Below are 16,274 nucleotides of genomic sequence, written 5' to 3' on the forward strand. Positions count from 1 at the left end.
AGTTTCTCTGTTAAGTCTTTTCCTCTGGGCCGATCACATTGCTCTGCTTTCGAGGTCAGAGTGTTTGGCTTTTTCGGGTCTACCTAGCTGTAAGCCCCCCGAGAACCTCTTTATTTTGTATCTCAGATCTCACATTTCCATGTGGTTCCCACCTCACAGTTTGACAGCTGCCCCGAGAGTTGCCCGCGCTTCTCCGTTGTGTCGGTCTTCCCTGTGCTCTTTAAAGCAGGTTTCCAGCAGTTGTGTTGAATTTCTCATTCGCTGACTCTGACGTCCAGGCTGCCTATAGCTCTGCCTTGCAGTTTCTCTCTCGGTGGCAGTCAGTCCCTGGCTCCGCCCCCTCACACATCTGATGGTTTGTGTAGTGTCCTGGGTGTGTCGGATGTTGTGTCATAGTGGCTCTGGGTTCCGTCAGCGCCAGTGGAGGACGTGGGAGTTTATTCTCGCGGACAGCTTAGCACTTGGCAGCCCTCAGTTTCCCCGCAGCCTTTCCCTCACATGTTCAGTTTAATGACACCTGCCTGCAGCTGAGGCCACGTTGCGGGTTGGGGCGGGGGGAGGCCTGTGAGCGCCGGAGGAGGGGAACGGACGTCCCCCACAGGCGCAGCGATGCACGTTCCCCGTGTCACCGCGGTCTGTTTCCCAGTGTTCCTGGCTCCCTCACGGTGTCATACCTCCCCAGCCCTCAGAGTGCTGCCTTGCCCTCTGCGCAACCGAGAGCAGTTTGGTGGCACACGAGCCCCGTGTCGCCTCTGGCTCGTGGTCAGGAGGGAGAGAGCAGGAGGCGGTGGGCGCTGCTTTGCCCTGGGGGCGGGGCCGCACTCTCCCTGCGCTGGGCCCCTCACTCCGCCTTCACACCCTCCGCTCGCCTCCCACCAGCGCTCAGGGCTGCTGTGACGTTTTCCTTACGGGGCACCGAGAGCTGGCTAATTGACCAGGCTCTGCGTGTGCCACGCGGGGGTGATTAGACCCTCCTATCTTCCCGCTGCATTAAGCTACGAAAGCCGTCTTGGCCGTGTTTTCCCGTCCATGTAAAAATGCTCACGCAGGTCTGGGCTTCCCTCGCGTCATAGTAGAAGGCCGTAACCGCCGCGTTCTTGGACCGGCGGAGGCCGCCTGGCGTTGACCAGTTGTGTCCCCTCTGTGCAGGCTGCCGCTCTGGCCGTGTGTCAGTGTCTGGCCGTGGAGTGCGCTCACCCGTCCAGCCCGGTGTTTGAGGACGGCAGCTCCAGCGAGGCCACCACGCCTGTGCCCGCACAGCACCTCCGCCCCGTCCGGGCCAAGAAGCGCAAGCAGTCGCCCGCCCCCGCCCCGCCCATCGTGCTTCAGCTCATGGAGATGGGGTTCCCCCGTCGGAACATCGAGTTCGCGCTGAAGTCGCTCTCGGGCGCCTCTGGGAACGCTGCCGGCTTGCCAGGTACGCGTCCTCCTCGTGGGCGCCGCACGTTTGTAGGTGCAGCGCGCGACACTGACGGCTGAGGCCCGCGGGCAGGCGGGCGCCGTGGGGCCACTGTGGGGGTGCTGTGTGTGCTCGCTCGCAGGCGTGGAGGCCCTGGTGGGCTGGCTGCTGGACCACGCAGACGCGCAGGTCACGGATCTGTCGGACGCAGACACGGGGTCTGAGGACTGTTCGGATGAGGAGGTGATGGAGGACTTCGACGACATGGCCTACGCTATGGTCAGTGCTGCCCATGTGGCTCTCCCCGCGCCTGCGCCCACCCGTCCTGCGCGCCCACCTGTTCTGTGCGCCTGTGGGCCGCTCCGGGGGGCTGTCCGCGGTCCTGCTGGGCGCGGGGGCACTCCAGTTTTAAAACACATCCCGTTTTCCAACACCTGATGATACTGGGTAGCCGTTAGAAGATACTTTATTAAAAAATCATGCTTTATATGGCACCTTAACTTCTGATCCGAGTGAACAGTTTCATGGGAGTAATTGGGAAACGCCTGAGGAATGTTCCGTACTTTCAGCTTCTGAGGCTCTTTTTGCTTCCTGTGCTATTGCCATTTAAATGAAGAATTTTAGCTCCTGAAATGGATTTAGAATTATTCTTTTATCTTCTCAAGGGAGGTCTTCTCCATCAATAAACCTTTCCTTGCTCAAAAAAAAGAAGAATTTTATAGGGACAAACGTGGTAAATATTTCATGCTTTACTTTATACCTTAATATTGTAGATTTCACGTGCTTCTTTCTTTTTAAGTAGGTTTCTCTGATTCACAGTTCTACCAGAGTATTTCTTCTTTTATAGTCTACCGGAGCTGTTGTAACAGAGAGCCAGACTTACAAGAAACGCGCGGACTTCCTGAGCAACGACGACTATGCTGTGTACGTGAGGGAGAACATCCAGGTGAGTGGTGGCCGGAGGTGGGAGCCTCGCCGGGGGCTGTGGCGTCTGGGAACATCAGCGCCCGGCAGGGAGGCCCCTGTGACTGGGGCTGGGGACAGGGGAGCCGAGGGTGGGGGTGGGGACAGAGCCAGAGAGCAAGCGGTGGCCGGGCCACAGCGACAGGGCACAGAGACGTGTGCTTCTCGATTGTCCCCACTAGGGATGCTTTTTAAGGTCCGTATTTGCCGGCTTGTACCGTCCTCGTTGCCGTCTAACTTACAGTTGAGTTACGCTTCTCGTGTAGCCCTTTATTCACCTTAAGCCCTTTCTTGTGCTCCTTCTGCGAGGCTACCCCAGAGAAAAACCCCCAAATCATCTCATTTCACCAGCCAGTGTGTCATTATGCATCCCTGACAGATAAGGGATTTTATTTATAACATGACATTAGCGTTACCTGACATTATCTAGCAAAATATACAGTAGCACCTTCATAGCCTCTCATATCCAGTGCTTGCTCAGATATTCCCAGTGTTCTCAAACATATCTTTTTATGGGAATTAAAAAAAATTCAGATACAATCGGGCTCACACGCCTCCCATGTGGGTGTGTGTCTCTGAAGTGTCTCGCAGCCCAGACCAGTTTCCCTGCCTTCCCCCCCGCCATGCCATTTATCTGTGGCTGGAACTACGCCGGCCCACCCCCTCCTCCCTCTGCATGTCCGGCAGGCAGAGTAACAACAGTCGTGTCCGGACTCAGGCGGTGACTTAGGCGAGAAGGCGTCACGTGGAGCAGCTTGCAGTGTCGCTGGGTCGGGTCTTGTCGGCCCACTCTGTCTGTTCTCAGCGTCTCTCTTTGTTGTCCCTCTTGGCGCCGCAACAGCCATCGGCATCATCTCCTGGGCCACCACCACGTGTCGCAGGGCAGCGACCTTCTAATTGTCATCCCTTCCAAGTTCCTGAGCCGGAGGTCGCTGCTCTTCAGAGGAAACTTTCCTATCAGCTCTGGTTACTTTTTATAGTATAGTTTATGTAGAAAAGGCAGAATAAATGCTTGTTTTTTGCTTTATCCATTCTCCGAGTGGAAAATTGGTGCCCTGGCACTTAGAAAGGTGACCCAGGACCTTGTTTTTTTATCGTTACGATGCCTTTATTGGCTCTTCCGGGTTTGTTGTATTTCGGTCATCATTCCCCTGGATCAGGCCGTTCACACAGGGAGCTGGGGTCGCCCCCGGCTTTATGGCACCAGGTGGTCCGGCTCATCGGGCGCGTTTCCTGCCTCAGACACGCGGCCTTCCAAAGAGCCCTGGTGTATAAGGGGCGTGAAGGAAGCCCTTCCTCAGGCATAACGACGCGGCTCGCAGTGGCTCACGGCATCTGCCTTACGGCCTGGGCCGCGTTTTTAATTTGATTTCACTTCAAGGTGGGGATGATGGTGCGATGCTGCCGGACGTACGAAGAGGTGTGTGAAGGCGACGTGGGCAAGGTCATCAAGCTGGACCGGGACGGGCTACACGACCTCAACGTGCAGTGCGACTGGCAGCACAAAGGGGGCACGTACTGGGTGCGGTACATTCACGTGGAGCTCGTAGGTGCGCCCCGCCCCCCGCCCTTGGCGTCGGCGTCCGCGTCCGCGTCCACACGGGCTGCCCAGAGGCGAGGGCTGACCGCGGCGCCTTTGCTGTCGGCCTCCGCAGGCTACCCTCCGCCAAGCTTTCCTTCGCACATCAAGATTGGCGACAAGGTGCACGTCAAAGCCTCGGTGACCACCCCGAAGTACAAGTGGGGATCCGTGACGCATCAGAGTGTGGGGGTTGTGAAAGGTAATGCTCTTATTTGGGCAACGAAATGCCAAATTCAGATTCTCAACTGATGTAAACTCCTTTTTTTTTTTTCTTTTTTTTTTTAACTCAAGGTCAAGAGTAAGTGTGAAGACAGCCTTATAATAAATAACTAGTTTGCTTGTCGGTGCTCTCCAGGGGGAGCACACCTGTAGCGGAAGGTCAGGTGTAGTAACCCATTGCATCCTGGGAGGATGCAAGCCCCGGGAACCGGGGTGGCTCCGTGAGCAGGTGTCACGAAGGGCTAAAGGGGCACGTGTTGGATATTTTGGGGAAGGTCCAAGAGTGGGCGTCTTACTAAATACTTCCTGGAAGGCGGAAAGAATGGCGCCAGGAGGAAGTTAGGATTGGCAAGGAGGCCGTTGTTCATGTCAGCCGGGACGGGGCGTGTGGTTGTTTGGGGTTTGAAGCAACTGGAACTTGATCAGAGGGGTCTGGGGGAGGTTTGTTCTCCTCCATCCGTCATCCCGGGCGGCGCGGCCTGTCTGACGGCTCTGCACACTTGCCCTGCCGCGCTCTCTGCCCAGCGGTCTGCGTGTGAGCGCGCTCCCTCTGCCAGGGACTATTTGTCTCTTTCCCTTAATGCTTTATGAAAATTTAAATTCCCTTAATTTAAGAAGGGAAATGTGCAAATGGTGGGAATTAGGACTAGAAACACAATTCTCCTCACTTCGTATTTAACATGATGTTGAGATTTTAGGTCAAACAAGTGGCAAACTTTAAAAGGTATGGTGTGTCCATTTTAACAGCTGCATGGGAAGTAATTAAACGTGCATGCGCTTTAATTTTATCTGTAAACTCACGCCGTGTCATAAAGAGGTCCCGCCTTGTTTTGTCTTGTTTGAGCTTGTGGAAAACTCCCTACTATCACGTAGCTGCGGTTAGAAATGCCAGCATCGCACCTGCTGCCCGGGGCGGGTGTGGGGGAGGTAGGGGCGTTTCTCAGCTTCACAAGAGCAAGTGGCTTATGTAACCTTTCACTTGGGCTTACCATTTTTATTAAAAGATTATGAAGAGCTTTACAAATCAAACCAAAGATAAATTTTACAAGTAAGAACTTGGCTTAGACGTAAATGCCCTCCTCCGAGGGCAAGAGATGTTTTAACGTCATGAATGTGATTTTCATTCCGGGAGGTACTGAATGGAGTAACTGACGTGGTGTGATTACGCACAAACCAGCCTCATCGTGGAAAATTTCAAACATCCGAAAGCGGGGAATAGGGTATCAGGACCCTCCAAGTCCCGGTGGCCGGGCCTCCACAGTTGTCACTGCGGGCCAGAGTCGTCCCGCCTGTGACCTCTCCCTCCTTAGTTTGAAGCTAGTCCCTGAGGGCAGGGGCTGGCGTCTCAGTGTCTGCATCTCTCTCTCCAGGAGAGACGTACTTGTGATACGCAGGTCACACAGCGCGGTAGAGTTTACATTGTATTTTAGGCTGTTACTGGTGCCAGAGGTGTTTCAGGCAGCTCTGTTCTGTCGCAGCTTTCAGTGCCAACGGGAAGGACGTCATCGTCGACTTCCCTCAGCAGTCCCACTGGACCGGGCTATTGTCGGAGATGGAGCTGGTGCCCAGCGTGCACCCCGGGGTCACGTGAGTTTTGCCTCGGCTGTTGCTGGGTCGGTGTGGGAGGAGCGGCTTGCTCCGGAATGACGGCCGTTCAGTAAGTGGCTCGTCTCTTTCTCATCGACTCCTGGCTGTTTCTTGAAACAGGTGCGACGGCTGTCAGATGTTTCCTGTCAACGGGTCTAGGTTCAAGTGCAGGAACTGCGACGACTTCGATTTTTGTGAAACGTGTTTCAAGACCAGAAAACACAACACCAGGCACACATTTGGCAGAATAAATGAGCCAGGTACGGGGGAATGGTTACGTTCTTAATGAGGTCATTTATTGTCACACTTGATTTTGCCCTGTGAAGTTCATGCTTATACAGCGAGCACTGCACAGTGTGTGCTGTGAAGCAGGGAAGATGGTCCTACCTGCTTGATGACTTCCTTTTTGTTGTTTCCAACAGCGAGGGGTCATGGAAATTGCTTGCTTGTATCTCCAGAAAGAACATTTAAAAAGCCCTGGCTGCTGTGGCTCAGTGGACTGAGCACCAGCCTGTAAACCAAAGGGTCACCGGTTCAATTCCCAGTCAGGGCACATCCCTGAGTTGCAGGCCAGGTCCCCAGTGGGGGGCACACGAGAGGCAACCACACATGGATGTTTCTCTCCCTCTTTCTCCCTTTCTTCCACTCTCTAAAAGTAAATAAATAAAATCTTTTTTTTTTTTTTTAAAGAACATTTAAAAGACCTCAAGTAACTAATAACATGGTTTATTGCCTGGGTGTGGAATTGGGTAGATGGAAAGTGAGTGTTCATTTGTATGTCTTTTAGTATGTGTTTTTCTTATTGTGGCAGAATTTATACAACATAGACTTTGCCGTTTTAATCATTTTTAAGTGTACAACTCAGGGACTGGTACACCACCATCGCCACTATTCCCAAAATTTTTTCATCATTTCAGACAGAAACTCTGTGGCCATTAGGCAGAAATGCCCCTCCTCCCCTCCCCCAGCCTCTGGCAACTTCTGATCTGCCTTCCATCTCTGAATTTGATGACACCCAGTATCTCCTAAGTGGGAGACACCCAAAATTTGTTGTTTTGTGACTGGCTTATTGCACTTTGCCCTATGTTTCCAGGGTTCACCTACCTTGTAGCATGTGTCAGAACATTTTTTAAAAATAATTGATTTAACATTCCATTGCGTGCGTGTACCGCATTTTGTTTATCATGTATGATTTAGGGGCTCTCTGGGTTGTCTCTACCCTGTCACGACTGGAAATGATGTGCACGTGGCTGTACAGTCTGTTGGAGTCCCTGTTTCCAGGACCAGAAGTGAAATGGCAGGGCCGTATGTGGTTCTCCAACTTTCTGAGAAACTGCCAAACGTTCTCCGCTCTGGCTGCACTATTTTCTATTCCCACCAGCGTGATGGGGGCTTCTGGTTCTCCCACAGCCTCAACAGCATTTATTTTCCTTTTTTTTTTTTAATTTCAATTACAGCCACCCTCATTGGTGATTTTGGTGTTTTTTTAATGACAAATGACGTGGAGCCTTTTTTCATGTGCTTTGAGGTCATTTGTGTATCTTTTTTGAAGGCATGTCTATTCAAGTCCTTTGCGCATTTTGAAACTTCTCATGTTTAGTTGGAGGAGTTCTTTGTGTGTTCTTGAAAGCCTTCTCAGATGTGTAATTTGCAAATATTTCATCCCAGTCTTATGGATGATCTTTTCACTCTCTTGATAGAATTCTGTGATGCGCAAAAGTTTTCAGTTTTAATGAAGTCCAAATTATTTTTTGTACCTGTACATTTGGGGTCATATTTGTGTTTTGTATCAATTTAAGAAACTGTTGCCAAGTCCACAGTCATGAAGGTTGGCCCCTATGTTTCTTTCTAAGAGGTTTATAGTTTTCGCTCTTAATTTTCGGCCTTTGATTCATTTTGAGTTAATTTTGTACATGATGTAGTGTAAGGGTTTAATTTCATTCTTTTACACATGTGTATTGAGTTTTCCCAACAGTATTTGTTGAAAAGACTGTCCTTTTATCATTGAATGGTCTTGGCACCCTTTTTGGAAGTCATTTGATCATAGATGTGAGAGTTTATCTTTGAGCTTTCAATTCTGTCCTTATACCAGGTTCACACCATACACTGTGATTACAATAGCTTTGTGGGTAAATTTTGGAACAGGGAGGTGTGAATCTTCCAAATTTGTTCTTCTTTTTCAAGATTGTTTTGGTTACTTGGTGTGCTTGCAGTTCCGTATGAATTTGGGGATGGGTTTTTCTACTTCTGTTAAAAAACATTATTTTAATAGGAATTGCATTGAATCTGTATCACTTTTGAGTGGAGTTGCCATTTTTGTAAGTCTTCCAATCCATTAGGAAGGGATGTCTTTCCATCTACTTACATTTTTGAAAATTTCTTTTCAGCAGCGTTTTGTGATTTTTAGTGTGTGAGTCTTGTACCTTCTTGGTAAATTTATTCCTAAGTATGTATTTTTCATGCTAACAAAATTGTTTTCTTAATTTCCTTTTTGTAATTTTTTTTTTTTGCTAGTGTATAGAAATATACACTGCATATATAGACACAGTACATTTTCAGTACTTTTTTTGGGGTTGGATTTGTAAACAAATTAATTGATAAATTCTAGCAATTTTGCTGAATTTGTTTATTAGCTCTGACAGTTTCTCTGTGGGGATTCTTCAGGGTTTTTTCCATGCAAGATCATGTTATCCGTGAACAGAGATCGTTTTACTTCTTCCTTTCCAATTGGGGGCCTTATATTTCTTTAGCCTGTCTTGCTGCGTCAGCTGACGTTCCAGTACTGAGTTGAATAGAAGCAGCCAAGGTGGGCTTCCTTGTCTTGCTCCTGAACTTCAGGCAAAGCTTCCGGCCTTTGACCATCGAGCATGAAGTTAGCTGTGGGTTTTTCAAAGTAACCTTTGGCATGTTGAGGGAGTTCTTTTCCAGTCCCCGTTTGTAACATCCTCTTATTTTTATGCCCGAGATCTGGGGACTGGACTGCTACCTCACTTTCAAGGCTGACTTGGAACACCTTTCTGGTTTTTCCTAGATCAGCCTACCATGGGTGTATGAATTCATCAGTCTTTTCAAGGAACCATGTTTGGCTTTGATTTTCTGTCTCTTGTATCTTTAATCATTTCTTTTTCCTATAGAGTCTGGGTTTAGGTTGATTTTTTTTTTCCTGTCTTGAGGTAAATTGCTTAGCTTATTAATATCTCACTTTCATCTTTTCTAATAGATGAACCTAAAATTTTACATTTATTTTTAAGCAAGGCCTAGGCTGTATTCTTCAATACTGATAGTATAGTAATATTTTATTAAAATTTATTTCAAAGTATTTTAAAAATTGTATTGGACTTATTTTCTTGTATTCATTGATTTTTAAAATTTCAGGCATAAGGTCATTTCCTATGTATCCTTTTACCGGTTTCTGCATTATATTCAGAGTATGTACCCCCCGAGTGAGCTTTGACATTTTTTAAAACTTTCTTGTGATCATGTGACTCAGCAAATGATGAGATTTTGTAAACTGTTCGCAGGTGCCTACAGGACCCTCCCTTGCAGTTTGGTGCTGAAGCTAGTATTTGCTAGTTTGCTACCATCAACCTTCTTGTTTTTTTGTACTTTAGATATATTTGTTATACGTTGTAAATAGTTCTGTAAAATTCCTACGTGATGATTTTTTGTCTTATTATTTGGATCATTTAGGTACGTACATTTAAGGCACTTGCTGGTGGTTTTTATTTAAATTGACCAGCTTCTCAGGTTTTTGTTTGTCCTTCTGTTTCCTATTCCCTTTTCTCCATTTCCTTTTCCTTTGGACTAATACATTTTTCATTATTTAACAGCCTGCTCTTCACTTATTGGCTTATAAGTTACAGACATTTTTTAGTGTACAATTTTATATTGTGGGAGCAGTGGGTATGTGTACACATTTTCAGCATTAGTCATTACTCAAGAAATTATAACACTTTTCTTTGTCTTATAAAAATCTGCTATTGTTTAGTATTTTACCCTTCTCCTAAGCAATGCAAGGATCTTTGATCCGTTTAACTTTATTCCCAGTCATTCTGATTTAAATTTTATACATATAATTTTTTTTTTTAAAGATTTTAGTTTGTTATAGAGAGGGAAAGGGAGAAACAGAGGAAGAGAAACATCAATTGGTTGCCTCTCGTATGTGCCCTGAGCGGGGACTGAACCTGCAACCCAGGCCTGTGCCCTGACTGGGGATCAAACCTGCGACCTTTCACTGTGCGGATGACGCACAACCCACTGGGCCACACTGGCCAGGGCGCACATATACAGTTTTAACCATGCAGGACATACTAGTGTTTATTGGACTGTATTTGTTTAGATTTTTTCACACACTTAACACTGTACTTGGTCTTTCTTCCTGAATCTTTCACTTCCCATCTGTCATCATTTTCCAGCCACCAGAAGGATAGCCCTTAATAATTTTCTTTCCTGTAGTTATGAATTCTGTTTTTATGTTTCTGAAAATTTCTTTATTTCCCCTTCATTTTTGAAAAGTATTTTCACAGTAAGTTGTCTGTCAGCACTTTGGGGACACTGTCCATTGTGACTCAGGCCGTGCTATTTCAGCGGAAGCCCCCGAGGGGGTGGCTGCTGCCCCATTAACGCCGGTCAGTCCTGGCGCTGCGCCCCGCTCTGTTTCGGGGGTGGCCTCTCATTTCTCTCTCACGCCGATTTTATATGTGCGTGAGGACGTGCTCCTTGACATTGTCTCTTCAGCTCAGGGGGGGCTATTTATTTACTTCTTTATTTTTTGTTTCTTTTCTTCCAGCTTTATTGCACTATAATTAACACACAACGTTGTGTAAGGTTAAGGGGGTTCAGTATGATGGCGTGGTATGTGTGTGCATCGCGCATGTGCTCCCACGGTCGGATGAGTGGGTTAACACCAATCTTACTGCGCCTGCGTTAGGCTCTCTCTCTCCGCCATGGCCTTTCCCCTTCTCATTTATGTTTTCTGAACTATTGCTCCTCAATTCTTTATTCTAGATTTTTTTTACTAAGTGTCTTTTCACATGATTCTAGTCTGCGCGTAAACCTATTCACTGAGTTCTTAATTTGGTTACTGTAACACTTCTGGTCTTCCTGTTTGTTTGTTTTTTAATAGTTTCTCATGCTCTGCTGAAATAGTTCTATTTTCCTTTCTTGAACATAGAACGTGGAGTTATTTTAAAATCTGTTGTCTTATAGCTCCAATATCTGGCGCCTCCGTGGGTCCGTTTCTGTCTTATTTCTGGTAGTTTTCAGTCATGGTCTTTGGTCTTCTCACATGCCAGTATGTCCTGGATGTTATATTTAAAAATTATTTCTTGAATCAATTTGAGGCCTGAGGTATCCTTCCTGAGACTCGGGGGGCAGTTGGTCTTTAGTGGGATCGGGAACCCTCTGGGGTCACCTGTCCCATCGCTGCCAGTGACCGGGATTTCATGCCGAGTGGTCGTTTGTAGAAACAAGCGAAGAGCCCGCATAGTTTGCCCTTCCTCTTGGGCTTCTTCCTGTTGGAATCTCCACCCACTGTGGGTCTTCCTGTGGTTACTCCTCCTCTGGTGGTCGGCTCTGGACTCTGGTTCCTGGCCTCCTCCTAGACCCCCCAACAAGTGTATCAGAATTGCCTGGGGGTGCTCCTTAGAAAGGAACGCGCGCCACCCGGGAAAAGCAGCCTCCAGTCCCCAGCGTAGCCCGTCTGGATCCCTCCTCCCGCCTCAGCCTCCCTCAGACCCTCAGGCTCCGGTCGCGCTATCCTTTGCCATCTCAGTGACTGACACTTTCACGATTTATCCATCTTTCAGTGTTTTGTCTGCCTCTCGTACCCATCCTCAGTGGGGGGAATCTTCAGATTTGCCGTTAGTGGGAAGAAGAAAGCCTTTGCAAATTTGTTTTTGCTTTGCATTTGTAAAAGCATTTTTTAGTAAGAATGTTTCCTGTAAGTGCTGCTACTGAACTTCTCCCCAGTTCAGTGTGGCTTTCCCTCTGGACGTCTATCGCCAGATGCCACCTGGGAGAGTCAGGTGAAACAAACCTTAGCATTACTGTATGAACTTCACGTCCTGAACAGCTGTGAAGGGTCTTGCCTACGTCCTCTGGAAGGCATTCTAGGTGTTCCTTAGCTCCTTTCAATTTGAAAACTTACGTATTGTCGTGACGGAAGAAGCTCATCCCTGTGTAAAGCTCTTTATTTCTTGGTTGTGAAGGTTCCGCCCCACAGCGCTAACTAACACTGTTTGGTCACCATTAACAGGACAGTCTGCCATATTCTGTGGCCGGTCCGGGAGACAGCTCAAGCGGTGTCACAGCAGTCCGCCCGGGACGCTGCTGGACAGCTGGTCCCGCATGGTGAAGACCCTCACCGTGTCGTCCTCCGTGAACCAGGCCTCCCGGCTCATCGACGGCAGCGAGCCCTGCTGGCAGTCGTCTGGCTCGCAGGGGAAGGTAGCGTGTGTGCCTGGCCCTGGGTCCTCCCTCGCCCGCCGCCCCGCCCCCGCCCTCCGGAGCCCCGCCCCCGGAGCCCCGCCCCCGCCCTCCCCTCACACGCCCGCACGGCTCCACCCCTCAGAGCTGTAAGCGAACGTTGGAGGCCGCCTGTGTTGCACTGTGATGGCACCCGTCAGTACTCATTTATGCTTTAGTTCAGAATCACTTTAACTGTGGTGCCCGGTTTTTATTGTCAGAGATTTTAAGTAGCACAGGTGACAGGTTATACCTCGCTGACCCACTGATGGAGGACGGATAGGGTGCTGTTTGCACTCCCCCTCACGAGCTGTCCGCGCAGGTTCCACTCTGGTTAGAAGCGGCGCTCATACGTCCTAGCGCACGCGCTGAGCTTTGCGGTGTTACCATATTTGCACTTACATGTGGGTCGCATCCTGGGGGCACGCAGGTCAGACGCGGAGCGAGGGGCACCCTCTCCCATGTTTTCCGTGTCCCGCTGTCTGATGGCTCTACAGGGGCCCACCCTACCCTCCAGATCAGCAGGGGAGGGAGCAGAGTCCCGCTGCGTCTGTCCGCGCGACAGCGGGTTCGCTCTGCCAGGCCAGGGGATGCGCTGACAGCTCTCACGTGCACTCAGGCTCCAGTGATCCTGTTTCAGCAGCTGAAATATAGCTGAGTTTTACTGACTGAGAATTTGTTTTTTGAAGCATTGGATTCGTTTGGAGATTTTCCCAGATGTTCTTGTTCACCGACTGAAAATGACCGTCGACCCCGCGGACAGCAGCTACATGCCGTCCCTGGTCGTGGTGTCAGGTGATCGCCTTTGTTTATTCAGAACTGTCTTCTGTCGTAAAGTAAAAACTCGCCTGAGTGGGGACAGCTGTGATTGAACAACAGTAAAACACAGCGACAAAAAAACTCCGTCGACTGATTCCCTTATTGCCCCCATTTTTTCTAGGTGGAAATTCCCTGAATAACCTAATTGAACTAAAGACAATCAACATCAACCCCACTGACACCGCAGTGTCCCTTCTGAGTGACTGCACGGAGGTGAGTAGATGCGGTAGTGATGGCTTGCAGGTGACAACGAGGTGACCTTTTTGACCATTTCTGTACAAATCTTGAACCTATCATTCACCCCCTTAAATTGTATTTATTTTAAAATTTGGTACATACCCCACTGCTTCTCAGAAAGGGAAGCAAATGACTTACGCCTTCACTCTGGCAAGAAGCGGCCGCAGGGCGCCTGGCCGAGGCGCGAGGAGGCGGGCAGGCCGCTCTGCGCGCCCGGCACAGCATCGTCCTTAACTGCCCGCGCGCAATGGTTTTCCGGGACCGCGCGCCACACTGCAGCTGCTTTTTTGTGGCACACCTCTTGGCCTTGAATGCTGAGCTGTCCATTTGTTTAGATGGGTAAGAAGGTAATTTTCAAAACTGTATCTCTTGAAAATTATGCCTCAAAGACTCGATAAAGGTCCTTTTAAACAGTGCTCTAGCCCTGGCTGGTGTGGCTCAGTGGATTGAGCACCGGCTTGGGAACTGAAGGGTCACCGGTTCACTTCCCTGTCAGAGCACGTGCCTGGGTTGCAGGCCGGGTCCCCACTTGGGCGTGAACAAGAGGCAACTCACATGGATGTTTCTCTCCCTCTCTTCTCCTCTTTCTGAAAATAAACAAATGAAATCTTTAAACAGCACCCTATAAAGTATAGAGCAGTGAGACTGGCTCTAAGATCTTTCCACATAGATGTCAGCGTTATTGTAATAAATATATTTAAAGTAATACAGACAAAACAGTTTTTTTGTACTGCTGATAGATACTGTGTCTTGAGGACACAACTTAGGAAAATGATAGTGGAAAAAGATGTTGAATAATTGACTTTTCATTTACCTAATGTTTATTATGCGTTTTCTTTTAAACTAGCAAATGAAGTTTACCGTTCATGCTTTTTATTTCCATTTTTGGTCTGTGCACATAGGGGCAGGCGAGGTGTGGTACGTAAAAGCCGCTGACCCACAGCCGTAGGTTAATTTGTTCAACGGTGAAAGGTTGGGAACTTGTATCTAGAGTCTGTGGGGTTATACCAGCTTCCTTCCCAAGGCCCCGGATTTGATGATCCAGCCTTACTTATCTGGAAGTTTACTGTTTTGTTTATTTTCTTTTAGTTTTCAATAAATAGAATTGTGGGCACAATTCATTCCTTAATATCACTGAACCATGTTGTGATACAGTTTGGTTAATTAATACCAGTGATGATAATCAATGAGTACACCGCCAAATTATTAAAATGAAAGATAATACCGAGTTTTTCTGGAAAAAGATACTGAATTTTAGTTCACTTTATTGTTTTCTTAATGCTAGGTAACTAAACACCACTTGGCTAATGTATGTATTATAGCCCTGAAGATTTTCTTATTTTAAGCAAATCAACAGCTACAGAGTTAATTAAATCAATTATTGAGATGATTATTCATAAGAGATGCATTAGTGCTGATCCAATCAATTTTTAAACAGCAATATTTTATATAATATTTGCTGAGTGCAGAATAGTGTATGTCACATATGTGAGACATATGTAACGTGTTGAATAATCAGAAAACTCATCATCCACTCTTAATCCCTCCAATCAACTTGAGAACCAGGATAACCCTGGCCGGTGGCTCAGTTGGTTGGCACGTCCTCCCATGCACCGTAAGATTGTGGGTTCGATCCCTGGTCGGGGCACATACAGGAGACAACCAACCGATGTTTCTCTCTCACATCAGTGTTCCCTTCTCTCCCTCTTCTGTCTTTCTCTTTTTTCCCCTACCTCCTCCTCCCCCCCCAACCCCTTGCCCTGAAATCAACAAAATCTTATCCTCAGGTGGGGATTAGAAAAACGAAAAACAGAACATTACCATCCTGTGAAGCTGCTGGGCCTTGTAGCATTGCCTTTGCTACAAGAATGGTTTGTTACGGGAATGTTCTAGCATACCCAGAAACAGAAGCGTACTGAATTCCCACAAACCTATCACCAGCTTCAAGTTATCAACATTTTTGCGAATCCTGTTTCACTGTCTCCCTCCGTCTGCCCACTCCCCCTATTTTTTTTTTTCCCTTCTGGGCTGTTGAGAAGCAAGTCGTCAACCTGACCTTATTTCAGTAGCGTGCGCTTCAATCGTCCTCTCTCATAAGGACTTAGCGGTGTAACCGCGTCGCCGTAGGCGCACCTAACCCTCACCCCGTCAGTGTTTCCGGTTTCCCAGTTGTCCCATTAATGTCTGTCTGTGGCTGGTTTGTGTGAGTCATGATTCACACGATCCCTGCCCTTTGCACTTCATTTAACTCTTAATTCTCTCGGCTCTGCCTCGCCTAGCAAAGGAAACTGATCTTTTTCTCCTGTAGCATTTTCCATTTCTCAGTTTGTATGGTGCATCCCGATGGTGGTGTTCAAGCTGCGCTTCCTGTGACATTGTAGAGAGCCTGTGAGAGGTTGCATTTCGTTTGCATTGCATTTTAAACGAACTGGCGGCGGAAAGATGCTCACGAGACCATCTGATCACTGGTAGCCTTTTGGGTGGTACGAGGAGCTACCGTTTCAGCTGCGATGATCGTAGCGTGGATGTATTGTTTGAAGACAACCTCACCTGAGCAAAACTGTCACGCGTTGGTGGTGGCTCTGCTGGGTGACGGAGTCACAGGGCTCTTTGTGCTAGTCCCTCTAATTTGTAGATGTTCACATATTTTCATTATGTTTCAGAAATTACGAAGGCGCTGTCAGCTACCTGACACGTACCGTATTTTGCCACGTAGAATGTGCACGCTTTTGCCCCAGTTTTTGAGGGGAAAGTAAGGATGCGCCTTATACATGGGTAGTACTAATTCCATATCTACGTAAATGTTTTTAATTCTTTCATTTATGCCCATGCGTTAGAAGTGTACCTCTAGAAAGCAATAACAATATCGATATGCAAGGTAATATCCTGGAATGCAATAATTGGTTTTGTTTCTAAATAGAAACAAATAAAAAATTGAATTTAAAAGTTAAGACGAAAGTGTTTTTTCCTGAAAGCTTGGGCCAAAACGTGGGTGCGCATAAT

General features: G+C 47.8%; 1 protein-coding gene across 1 annotated transcript in view; it reads left to right on the forward strand.

The window, feature by feature from the left end:
- Positions 1-16,274, forward strand: part of HERC2 (HECT and RLD domain containing E3 ubiquitin protein ligase 2) — a 185,074-nt gene that overhangs the window by 109,273 nt on the left and 59,527 nt on the right. Inside the window, exons 46-55 of the mRNA XM_054561907.1 lie at positions 1,150-1,417; positions 1,542-1,678; positions 2,247-2,345; positions 3,744-3,912; positions 4,018-4,143; positions 5,642-5,750; positions 5,871-6,010; positions 12,007-12,197; positions 12,905-13,010; positions 13,156-13,247. Of these exons, the coding sequence (XP_054417882.1) occupies positions 1,150-1,417; positions 1,542-1,678; positions 2,247-2,345; positions 3,744-3,912; positions 4,018-4,143; positions 5,642-5,750; positions 5,871-6,010; positions 12,007-12,197; positions 12,905-13,010; positions 13,156-13,247 (1,437 nt within the window). The remainder of the gene's footprint in view (positions 1-1,149; positions 1,418-1,541; positions 1,679-2,246; positions 2,346-3,743; positions 3,913-4,017; positions 4,144-5,641; positions 5,751-5,870; positions 6,011-12,006; positions 12,198-12,904; positions 13,011-13,155; positions 13,248-16,274) is intronic.

Source organism: Pteronotus mesoamericanus, unplaced genomic scaffold (genome assembly GCF_021234165.1).
Source record: "Pteronotus mesoamericanus isolate MK-2021 breed Mesoamerican mustached bat unplaced genomic scaffold, CSHL_Meso_final scaffold_582, whole genome shotgun sequence".
Classification (NCBI taxonomy): Eukaryota; Metazoa; Chordata; class Mammalia; order Chiroptera; family Mormoopidae; genus Pteronotus; species Pteronotus mesoamericanus.